The following is a 12,610-nucleotide window of genomic DNA, read 5'->3' as shown; positions in this document are numbered from 1 at the left end:
TCAGTTGTATAAGATTACAGGGGAGTGGAACTCTGGGTGTAGCATGGTTAGAAGAGTGCTTGCTTAGCAAGCATGAAGCCTTAGCATCACAGAAACCAGGTGTGGAGACACACCTATAATCCCAGCACTCAGAAGGTTGAAAAAGGGAATCGCAAGTTCAAAATCACCCTTGGATACTCAGTGAATTCAAGACTGGCCCGGGTTACATGAAATCCCCAAGATAAAGATGGGGAAAGAGTAAGACAGAAAAGTGGGGTTGGATTAAGTTGCACAGCTTACCTCCTGGGGGAGTCCCAACACTGCTGCCAAGACCCAGAATAGACATCTTGTGGATTCTAGGCAGCAACATCACTGCAGATTCATTTCCCCTCTCCCAGTGGGGTATTTTGACTGGCTCCAGGTGGACATTCTCCAGACCGTCATGCTGTAGGTTTTGGTACATGATTTGGATAGCTTTCTCTAGGTTCTTAGAGCCACTCAGTCTGGGCCCGACAGTATCCACTAGAACTCCCAAACGCTCATAGGACCGGTTCTGGTATTTACCATAAACAGCAAGGTTGATAATTGCTTTAGCAACATCCTCATAGCTGGCTATTTCTTCTTTTATTTCTTGAAATGTTCTCTGAGAAATGTCGTTCTTGTATACAGCTTTTCCAGAGCCCAGGGATAAAAGGTGAAGGACGCTAACAAACATGAAGAGGAACTTCATTGTTCCCAGCTGATTTTCTTCCTGTGAGAAATACAGAAGAAACATGTTTTAGGAAAATGGGATCTCGCAAGCATCTACCCATAATGCATGGCCTGCTTTTCAAGCAGCATCCCCCTTCCTTTTCCAACCATCATCCAACATCCCCCATCATATTCAAGCAATGCAGTTCCCAGGAATAGACAAGCCAACCTTATTAACAGTGTGTATCGAACCCATAGAATCAAGCATTACCTACGGATCTTGTTGCTAAAAGGCAGACAGGCAGACAGACAGACAGACACACACACAGAGAGAGAGAGAAGGAGGAAGAGAAGAAGCAAGGTGAAAGTGATGCTAGTCACACCTCCCTCTAAATGTAGCACTGTCCACCTGGGTGTCCATCTTCCCTCTGTCCAATGAGCCGTTTCTTCTTGCCAGCACAACATGACCTTCGAGGTGATCTAAGATGTCATTTTTTCCCCCCTCAGTACTTGCCCTAATCCCATTTCCACTAAAATTGCCTGAGTTCTTCTCAACTATTTACTCATCTATATTCCAGGAACTGTGATATGCTTTTAGAAGCAGAGAGCTAAAACAAATACAGAAACAATGAGCGGGATTAGTCTTTAGCGCTGTGATACCCATCACTGACACGATAATAATAAAAACAACATAATTCATCTTTGTCATGATTGCTATGTATCAGACGCTGTTCTAAGTGAATTATTCTTGCTGTCACGTTTAATCCTCATGGTGGCCTCACTTCACGAGGCAGACTCTTATGGCCCTCGTTCTTACAAACAAGAAACTGGCGCATTAGCACAGTGAGATTAAGAAACTGGGAACACTTAAGGTTTTTCCAGTTCTAAGTTCTGTGCTAAAGAGTGCTACTCAGCATTGCAGGGAGTTTAGGCCCACAAGAGTAGCATGGAGATTGAGAATAAGAGTGTCTAGTGCTGTTCAGTTAAGGAGCTAACAGTCCCATGGGTTCACTTTAACTTAACTAACATTAAATAAAGTTTAAAATTTAATTCCATAGTCATTCCAAGCAATTTTTTTCCAGGTACTTAGTAGGCACACGTGACTAGTGGCTTCCACACCTCACAGCTCAAACAGAATTACACTCATGGCGGAAAGTTTGGAAGACACAGACACCTTTTAAATTATGCATAGATTGTGGTTTGATTGCCCCTCCCAGAGGACATATCGGTGTTTATTGGCATCTGTAGAGTTACTGGGTAGTGAGTTTAGGTCTTGAAGTCCTATTTACCCAACCCTCCTGAATGAGCTGATGTTGTCATCACAGGAGTAGGCTCTTTAGAACCTTCTCTTTTACTATTCTTCTGCTTTGTATTATGTTGCCACACAATAAGAAACACGCTCTATCAGATTTTTCCAGCATCCAAACCAGTGAGGCTACAAATTTCTGTTTATTACTAATTACGTAGTCTGTGGCATTGTGTTACAAAGCACAAAATAGACAACGACAAGATTTTTTCAAATCTCACACGCAAAAAAAAGTGTTTCTTAATTTCCTTTCCTTTGTCTAATTCATCTTTACAAAGATATTAGTCTGCAAAACATTCAAAAATCTGAAAGCTATTGTGGTACCACAGATCTCAGAAATATAAACTGTTAGGCAGATAGATACATTTCAAATTCAACTGACAAATACTAACTTTTAAAAATGGCACCGACAACCTCTTTAAACTTGCCATTCTTCATCCCTTCATCTCTCTGTCTGTTTATTCTCCCTCCCTCCTTCACTCCCCCCTCTCCTTACCCTATACACATATACTTCTCATCTTGTAGACATGCAGTATTTGAAATGTAGCTAGTCCAAGCTGAGATGTTTTTATTTTGCAGGTGCAAAATGTAAATGTGAGAAAAGAAGTATTCCAAATATATTGGATTACTTAAAATACATGATTAACTTCACTCATTTGTCTTCAATCCTTAATGCAGCATTGACAAAAATGAAATGTCATATCTAGCCGTATTTTAGTCAACAATGCCATAGCTCCATTCAGGTTTACACTATTCTTCAAATTCACATTTTTTTCATAACTTAAGGTCAATACTTAAAATTCGTTCTCTTATATTTCAAATCTCTCCTCCTCACCTTATTCCCATTCTCCTGCCAAATACATCCATTCACTCTTCAATGAGATTGTTTTAAAAATAATCTCCATGGAGCCCTATTCAATGAAACCTCTGAGCTGTTACGCCCCCTGTACTTCATCATAACTAATGTTAACATCTATGTTTGTGTGTAAATCTGTCTCCCTGCCCTCAAAATAAAGTAGGATAAATGAGCCCGCATTGTGTCTCCCATTGCTAGATTCAGTGTAGTCACTCAGTACCTTTTCATTTAAGGAGTAGACAAGCCTTTAATATCTCTAGATGTTAGCTTCCTTGGGGTGTGAGAGTGGCCTTCCCTCCTTCACAAAAGAGCTTCAGAAATAAAAACTTGCTATAAATATTTAAGCATAGCGAAAAGTATGACAAGTCTGCATTGCGACTGCTTTTCTTTCTTACAACTATTTATTCACGTGTTTTTGTTTGTTTCTATGATCACAATATGTATGCACACCTTTAAAGGTTAAATTTTATGAAACAATCAAAATAAGGAAAAATATTTCACCGAGCTATATGTTTTAGACAGGGTTCACTAACTTCCCTGGCTACAGTCCAGGACTAGATTGGAGAAGGAGGCTGAGCAGCAGCAGCAGCAGCATGCCTCACTGTGTGTCTGATTGTGCCTGTGGCACGCCCAGCTACTTCACCCTCCTGACTCTTGCACTTTTCTGCTATGATAGATTTAGCCTCAAACAATCAAAACAAATCCTTTCTTTACTAAAGTTTTCCCTTGGCAACAGATGAGAAAATAATATGCTTATCAAATCTTTTTCCTTCCTTCCTTTTCTTTCTTTTATTTTTGTTGATTATTATTATTATTATTATTATTATTATTATTATTATTATTATTATCACTTGCTTTAGGATCCCACTTAGCCCCTCACCATTTTTTTTACTATTAACTATTAGCATTGTACCAGAGAACAAGCCTAAAAGATCAAGGCTAATGTTAGAAAAATCAAAATGTGCAGCTTTATCCTATGAATGGTAAATAATATATGTCATTTGACTGCCAAGGAAAGGGAGGCTTAGATCAAGACATGAGTGGAACAGTGTTGAAGCCAGCTCTTCCAATGGCCCGCAGAGCTCACAGTAGGCTCTGCAGACATGAAGGACTGTGCACCCATCTCTTCTCAGTGAGGTGCCCTTATGCAGGGGCAGAAGGACTGGTGAAATCAAGTAAGCTGCAGTGATATTTCTTTGGAGTCCACAAAGGGAAAAAAATAATTAAGAACAAGGACAAATACTATTTCTTGACCGGAACATTTTTATTTTCTCTTTATTCGACTGTAAAGGGTCTTTCTTTCATTTTAGATACTAACATCTTCTGTCAATTCGTTTGACAAAAGTTTGTTGAACCATTATACCTAGAGACTAGGTATATAATATAGTACTGGAGAACTGATAAACACTGGAAGAGATAGAGGGGAAAGCTCGTAACTGATGTAGTTACAAAGGCCAGGTGAAACGAGCAGCTGGGGCAGTTGGCACTGCTTAAACTGGGATACAGGGGGAATCAGGGTTTCCGGGGCACCTGGAGAAGGTGGGACAGGCACTCAATAGGACACAAGCATGCCGAGGGAGGTAAGTGCAACAAAATGCCCCCGACACAACAGAGGAAGCAGCAAACAGGTGGTGAGTGGAAAGACGGCATGAAGGACACAATAGCAACAGGTAGGAAGTAACCCCAAAACACTGAAGACAACGGCAGAAACAGGAAGGAAGTACTCCCGGAAAACATGGAAGACACAGCAGAAACAGGAAGTATCCCACAAGCAAGCAGTCACTGGGCGGAGCTACAAACAGATGTAGCCAGCTGTGACAGTGTGGGCAATGAATGCTTATTCTTTATCCACTACAAGGCCAAGAAAAGATCTCCTGTGATCCAGTACACCTGTCCCCTGAGTACAGAGAATCCACACAGGACCGTGTCAGCAGGACAGGGGCAACATTTCAAAGTCTCAAAAGAGACATTACTTATTACCTATTGGCTATTTTGTAAATTTCCCCAAGTGATGGGGGAAAAAAACTGTCATACAAGTAGACAATGCCTTAGTCAAGAATTCATTTACAAAGAAAGTCAAGATTTACTTCAATTTAAAACCCCCCAAATACTAATAACCTAACCGAGAAAAAAATGACCCAGCATTCTTTCATGCAATTATAGAACTACTTAAAATGTCTAAACTTAAGCTGCACATTTTAAAATGTTTTTTATTCTTATAGAAAGAGGGTTGAAACCATTGTCCCTTCCCTTGGAATCAAACTATAAAAATAGTTAATGGAATATCCTTCAAAACTTTAAACAACTATTTTTTTTTTAATTTTATTTAATTTTATATAACAGTCCAATTAAATGAAAACAAACATTTATACACAATATTTGGGAATTTGGGCGTCGTTCTTTCCAAACTACTTCCTGCTGGTAAGGGGCACTGTCTTGGGGGATTCGAAGAAGATTCAGATATCCTGACTGTAGTCTGTAGGGCTTAAACAACTATTTTTAAAACCCATGCTGTATCATTTCTTTGAATTCAGAAAGTTTACGGTTTACGCAGTCTCTCTCTCTCTGTCTCTCTCTCACACACACACACACACTTATATATGCACACATATACTCACAGGCAACTTTGGAGCACTATTTTAGAAAGATTTGTTTCACATTTTGCATATATTGCCTTCACAATTCATAGCTAGCTACAGTTTCTTTCACAAAAGCAGAACTTTAGGATGCCATTTTCTTTCTTTTCTACTTAAATCTGAAAGCAAAAGCAACATTTCTCACACCCTGAATTATATCCTAATAAGAGACTTACACTTTGAGGAAAGAGCACCTAATTTTTTGCTTCCATGTCTAAATATTTTTTATGAAAATTCATTGTTTGAAAATGTTTCAGCTTCTGATAAAAATTCCAGAGTGAACAGACTGACAAGAGGGAGAAGGGCACAGAGGCAACGGGGTGTGATGAAAGATGAAAGGAAGACTTAGAGTCCGCTGCTTTCATTACTTTCCCTTGTATCAGGTACTTTGTCTTCTAAAACCTCAATACAGTAGTTACATGAAACTTAACATTTCCCCTCAATCTTTTATCGCTGAGCAGGATTCATTGATATAAATACAACTCTTAGTCTTTAATTAAGAGCATAGATCAAAAAAATAAAATAAAATAAAAAGACCAGAAATGCTAAATCCTAGCACTGCTAGATATGGCCCATACAAGTGCACTTCACAACTCATGGGAACCTGCCTGGATTTAGGGTGATTACCATTAGCCATTTTAAGGAAGAGGGTTCTCTGTATTAAATTCAAACTTAATTAACATTGACCTTACAGTTCCTATATCTTGCTCTCTAGTTACTTATCTAGTCAAATCATGACTTTACACCATAACATTGCACCACAATTTGGAAAAAGATTTAAAAAAAAAAAAAAAAAAAAAAGCAAGAATGATTCAAGAGCCCACTACTAACAGTGAACACTGAATTATATATTCAGTGTCTTTCTTTCTTCACTAGCTAAACTGAACCTCAGGTAGGCTAGGAGTACAAAGTGTCTAGTTCAGTTATTTAAGCGAGTTGGTCTCTACATGGATGATGCTATGCACAGGAGGCATTTTGAGTATGCACATTATGGAGGCCAGCCATTTGAGTTGTAATACAGCTGTAAGAATCTTACCAGGAGACAAACGTACTACTCCAAGAGTGGCAATCTATGTAGGAAAGATACTCCTATATTATAATTGTTTTTCTTTTGTGTCATTTGATTTTGAGGCAAAGTCTTACTATACAGCCCTAGCTGGACTAGTACTCACTGTAGAACAGAGGATAGCCTTGAACTCATGGAAGACACCCTGTCTCATCTTCTCAGATTCTGAGACTACAGGAATCCACCACCACCCTCGGAATGAATGTAACTCTATTAGGCATACGAATACAAAATCATTTTTGTGCAGTTATAATGCAAGTAGATCTTTTCAAGAAATATTTATTATGCTGTTCTGTTCAAAACTTTACTAAGAGCTGCTAGAACACCAACACCCATGCCATGTGCAGCACAGAAACACTGTTGTCAGACCCCTGAATGCCTCTCTCCCTGTCATCACACTTATCTTAGGAACTAGTTCATTCTTCATTCTACTGTAGCCATGCTTCAGAACTCATTTTTTAAAATACATCATTATAAATCATGCTCCTTTAATCTTTCCTTTATATTGCAGCCATGGTAACATACTGATTATGTACATTGAAAATATACATAGATCATCTATGATGTTCATTTCAGGAAACTAAACTAAGGATTGCAATAATGGGAGTCTTTGTGTTGCATGAGATGAGGAACTAATGATTTAGCTTAGTTGAGTTAAACAACTATCTTCCTCCCTCTTCCAGCTGACCTTCTAGCCAGAGGAAGTCTTATGACTTGATCTGGAAGGGGTCATAGATGCTACATCTCTCTATTTTTATAACCATAGGAACAAGTCCAAGATAACTTGTCCTCCATCACTCAGCCGTAAAACCACTACCATTCCTGTCGCTTGAGAAAAGATACTCCTTTTATTTTAGCCACTGTCACTTTTATTTTATGCTCTTTCAGTCTGTGAACACAGTTCCACAACTCAGTTTCTTGTGCAATGTCTGCATAGCTTCCTGCTACTCCTAAAAGTCTAAATATCCAGCACCAGACACAGATTCTTTGATTCAACTCTTCCATCCCCTACCCTAGGCTATCCCAATGGCTAATTACTACATTAGGGACAACACTGGATGTCTCTCTCCCTCAGAGAAAGGAGGTGAGTACTCGGCATAACTTACCCCTTCTTGACCAACCCTCCTTCTTTCCACCCTCACCCTCACCTCACCAGATCAGAAATTCATTATCTTATATTGGAACTGTGCCCCACCCTATCTCACCATCGTGCATTTACTATGTTTTCCAGCTGGGTTGCTGCTTTTCTGTAAGAGTTACATTAAATACAATTCAAAGCACTCTTAGGTCTGAAATACATTCCCCACTGTTTGCTACTCCATGTCACAGTCATGTTTTCAGCTATTATTTGAATAGTGTCCTCTCCAAAATTCACATTGAAATAACATCCTCAATGCAACAGTATTAAGAAGTGCTGCTTTGGGGAAAAGATGAAGACTAAAACCCTATCATCACATGGGTTTTAGTAGTTTTACTAGATGGCGCGTAGTTGAAAGCATTGCTACTCGTTCTCCATATAAGGACACCTACTCATCCACTCTAGAAGATACAACTAAATGCAGCCGTGGAAGCAGATGCCCACACCAGATACTCCATGTAAGCATCTAGATCTTGGGCTTCTGACCACTCCAGAACTACAAAAACAATTCTCTTTTTTAACCCAAATGGAAGTATTTTGCTAAAGCAACACACACCTGTGAATACAACATGTTGGTCTTCATTAGTTCTTATGCTGCAGATCCAGCAGGCTGTTCGCCATGGCTTGCATCTTTAGGTATCTTAAGTTGTTAGTGTATGTTGTTAGCTCTGCCCAAAGTGATATTTCATCATTTTTCATTGGAAGGAGTTAGTCATGATGCAAGGTGCAGCTTATCAGTCTCTAACTCCTAGCTGGCTGATGAACACCCCATACTACTATTCCATGTTTCATGTCTGTCACCACGTTAGGCTATAAAGCACTTAATAGTGATAGTATTTCACTTTTATAAAAATGCATTGAACATGTTCTCCTCAAGGAATGCATTTTGTCTTTACACATAACTAAAAACACAGTATCTGTCAGTAAATATTTATAGAACAACCTAATACAGTCATCAAGAAAGCAGTCTTACTTCTGTACATGCTGTGATTTATCACTTTAACAATTACTTTTCTTGGACAAGGATGGGTTTGCTCCTGCTGGAGTGAATTCACAAGTTTCTTTTACAAAGAGAGTTGCAAGACCGGAGACTTGGCCCTGGCTGTCTCTCTCTAGACACATGAGCTTTAACAATTTATCTGAAGCTTTCCTTTATATGTTACCTATAAAACAAGGATTCCATTTCAGCTCTAATAATTTATTATGTATTTCCTTAAACATTTAACAGCAGTCATATATTTCTTTATACTCCTTGCTAGACCAAGCTTAGACCAAACTCTTAGCTGGTTTATATTGTAAGTCATCCCTCAATCTATTGATCTAGCGTCTTCTCCCACAAGCCAATTGAAATTTATCTTAAGGACTAAAAATGTCCTTGCTTTTAAAGCCAATGAGCACATTTCTGACTGTGTCATAACTATGATCTGAGATGCCCAACACAGCTTCCAGCTTCCTTCTTCACACCCTTTTCTTCCTCGGTCTCTGTTCTCCTCCCAGACCATCCCCCTGGAATTGTTTGCCTCGGCCAGTGCTTTAAATGGTGCAATGCTTGCTTCTTGGTCTCCTCTTCCACCACAGACTAACTGAAGATGTCTCTCCCTCCAGAGCTTTACATGTCATTGTTTGCTTGAGCTCAAAATGGGTTCATATGGGTCAAGGAGTTCCTTTAGTGTGGACACCACAGAGGCATCTCAGGCTCACAGATCCACATGCTTCTTAATAAATTTCCCTCCACAGTCTCCCCTTCTTGCTGAACCCTTAGAAGTATGGCATTTCTACCATTCCTGTAGGCAGGACTGTTGTAGGCCCCTCTCTCTTTTCAACTCTGCAGCTAGCTAATCACTGTCATCACATTAAATTCCTAAGCAGCCCTAACACCCACCCTTTCCCCTCCAGGCTCTCCTCAGCACCCTAGTTTCTGGACCCCTGACCTGGATCTGAACTATCAAAACCATCTCCATCTTCCTTTCCTCCCATTTACCCTGCTTTCTACAGCAGTTATCTTATAATTCAATTTTCTCCCTCCTCTTTCTAAATCTTTTGAAAGCCCCCCCCCTCCCGCCCTCTAGATAAAATATCCAGTCTGGCATAATAGTTTGCCTCACCAGGCTCATCACCACTCCATCTTCATCCCAGATTTTTATGAATCAGCAAAGATAACTACTCAAAATTACTCAAAGGTGCCATTATTTCATATGCCTCAAAGCCGTAAGATATTCTGATCTATGGGCTGAACATTTTCCTTTGCTAATTACCTGTGCTAGAACTTTTATTCACCCTTTTAAACTTTAGAGAAATTCACTTGTGCTTTTGCCCTCCCTTGGAATCTCCGCTAGACTTCTGAAATCTGAGCTAGCCATGATTCACAAAACATGCTTCCATGTGTCCTTGTCAGACCTCTGCATATACAATTACTATACTTGAACAAAATTTCCTCCTATTTCAGGTTTTTATTGCAGAAATGGAAAACTGTGACCAAAGCAGCTTGGGTTTGGTTTACACTTCTGTATTACTATTCATCACTAAAGGAAGTCAGAACAGGAACTCAAACTATGAAGGAAACTGGAGGCAGGAGCTGATGCAGAGCAATGGAGTGATGCTACTTCCTGGCTTGCTCACCATGGCTTGCTGGGCCTGCTTTTCTATAGAACCCAGAACCACCATCCCAGGAATGGTACTACCCACAATGAGCTGGACCCTCCCCCATCAATCATGAATTAAGAAAAGGCCCTACAGTTGGATATTACGGAGGCATCTTCTCAATTGAGATTCTCTCCTTTCAGATAAGTCTAGCTTGTGTCAAGTTGACATAAAACTACCCAGCACATCTCCCTAAATGTCCATCCCTTCCACTAAAATGTGGACCCACTTTGGGAAAGTACTATGTAAACATATCTTTGGATTTCTAGGAGCAGCTTTATTCCTGAAATTAGGAGTTAATCATGCCTAACAAATATGGTCATGCATAAACACAGGCAAGAAATGCATGAGATAAACCAAAATTAGTTTTAGGCAACCATAACAGGAGATATGAAGGAGGAGACAATGTACATCCTACAGTGGCTCTTCTTTCTTTATGACTGGAAAACTATGCTTAATACACATGCACCATCTCAAGCATATATTCACCTCTGCCTTTGGTCAAGAGAATTAGGGAGTCACAAACTGGGAGACAATTTACACTTATACAGCTTTTCCCTCTTGCTGATGTTTATGACTTCCTTGATACCTAGCCTTGGAGAATAGTTTGAATGTGAAATATCCACTGTTTGGGCTTATGTGTTTGAATACTTAGTTCTCAGTTAGTGGAGCTATTTTGGATTGCAACAGAACCTTCAAGAGATAGAGCCCTGTTGGAGAAAGGAGGTCCACAAGGAGAAAGGAGGTTCAGAGGTTTTGTAGCATGGCTCCACCTCCTGTACATGTTCAACTTCTTGACTGTGATCAACTTCCTCACACTCCTGTGGCCATGCCTTCTCTGAATTGATGTACCTACCAGACCTTCAAAGTCTAAGCCAAAATGCACCCTTCCTTCCATAATTCACATCTTGCCAGGCACTGGATGACAGCAATGATAAAGGTAATAAATGCAGGAAATTGCTATGAACAGTGGGGTAATTATTGTAATAAAAATGATCATGTGGTGTATTGGCTTTTGGAACAGGTCAGCAGGGGAAAAAAAAAGTAAGATTCTGTGTCTTTGGGTTAGAGACACTTGTGAATATTACAAATGGAGATTGGTGAGCCATTCTGATGGGATTTTGGAAGACTAAAATTTGGACAGGCATGAAAACTGTGGGGACTCACACATTTTCAGAGTGTGAATTCTCTACTGAGAATTTGGATAGAGGCCACTTGGGCTATAGTCTAACAAAGGGTCTAGTTGTATTTTGCCTGTGTCCTAAGAACTGAAATGAATGTGTTTTTAAAAGTAATGGACATATTTGTTTGTTACAGGAAATCTAAAGACAGGATAGCATTCAAGGCTACATCATATTTACTGCTCACTGCTGATATCCAGGCATAGAGTGTAAAAGAACAAGTAGAACAGAAAGACAGGAGAAATATGCAACTGGAGGCTGTGGAGAGAAGTTTAGATTTGCATACAAATTGGGTACTATGAACGCAACTACAATTGTTAAAGAGACTAGCACCATTGAAGCTCTCTACCAGGAAGCAGGCAGTGGATGGTGACCATTTAAGGGTCAGACTGCCCATTGAAGGCTTCAGCTTGTGAAATGCAAATTTATTTGAAAGGAAAGAATCTAACCTGAGAACACTACTGGAAGAGCTTAGAATGACAGCAAACAAACAGGAAACCAACCCCCTTTTTAGCATCAGCAAGTCTTTACCAGGAAGCAGTACAGGGCCTAATAAACTATGGTCTTAGGAGACTAGCCTACATCTTGATCTTGTTAGCAAAATAGCACCATGCATAGCATCTCTATATGGTACTGGCTTTATAGGCATCAAACATTCCTGAGTAAGGAATTTGTAGATGTTCGGACCAAGGGTTCAGAAAGTCACAAAAGTTGGGCCATGTATGATTCTGTTGGAACCTTTGCAAGGAGGTCCTAAGTGGTTGCTATCTGCTCACTGGTTTTGAGTCTTGCTTCAGTCTGATCTTTCCTTCAGGTGTTCCCACTTTTCCTATTTAGAAAGGGATTGTTCACCCAGTACCATTTTACATGGTTAGTGTAGTGTTTGTCTAGTTGAGGCTTTTAATATTATGGAGGCATACAGTCAAGGGTCTTTATTAAATTCAAAATATTCTGACTTGTAAACCATGGGACTGTTAAAGCCTATGGGGACTTTTGAAGTTGGAGTAAATCCATTTACTGATGGGGGAATGTCCTTCTGTATATGTGTTTCTCTTATTGGTTGATGAATAAAACATATTTGGTCAATAGAGGCAGGAAGATAGGCAGGGCTAGGAGAT

The 12,610-nt window shown here is 39.7% G+C and overlaps 1 protein-coding gene across 1 annotated transcript in view; it reads right to left on the bottom strand.

Moving 5' to 3' along the window:
• The window catches only part of Cpq (carboxypeptidase Q), a 363,792-nt gene that overhangs the window by 290,015 nt on the left and 61,167 nt on the right, over nt 1-12,610 (bottom strand). The window contains exon 2 of the mRNA XM_051202536.1: nt 280-730. Within this exon, the coding sequence (XP_051058493.1) occupies nt 280-709 (430 nt within the window). The 5' untranslated portion in view covers nt 710-730. The remainder of the gene's footprint in view (nt 1-279; nt 731-12,610) is intronic.

Source organism: Phodopus roborovskii, unplaced genomic scaffold, assembly GCF_943737965.1.
Source record: "Phodopus roborovskii unplaced genomic scaffold, PHOROB, whole genome shotgun sequence".
NCBI classification, from domain to species: domain Eukaryota; kingdom Metazoa; phylum Chordata; class Mammalia; order Rodentia; family Cricetidae; genus Phodopus; species Phodopus roborovskii.
Note: the sequence above shows the minus strand (reverse complement) of the source record. Positions and strands in the feature narration are given on the sequence as shown.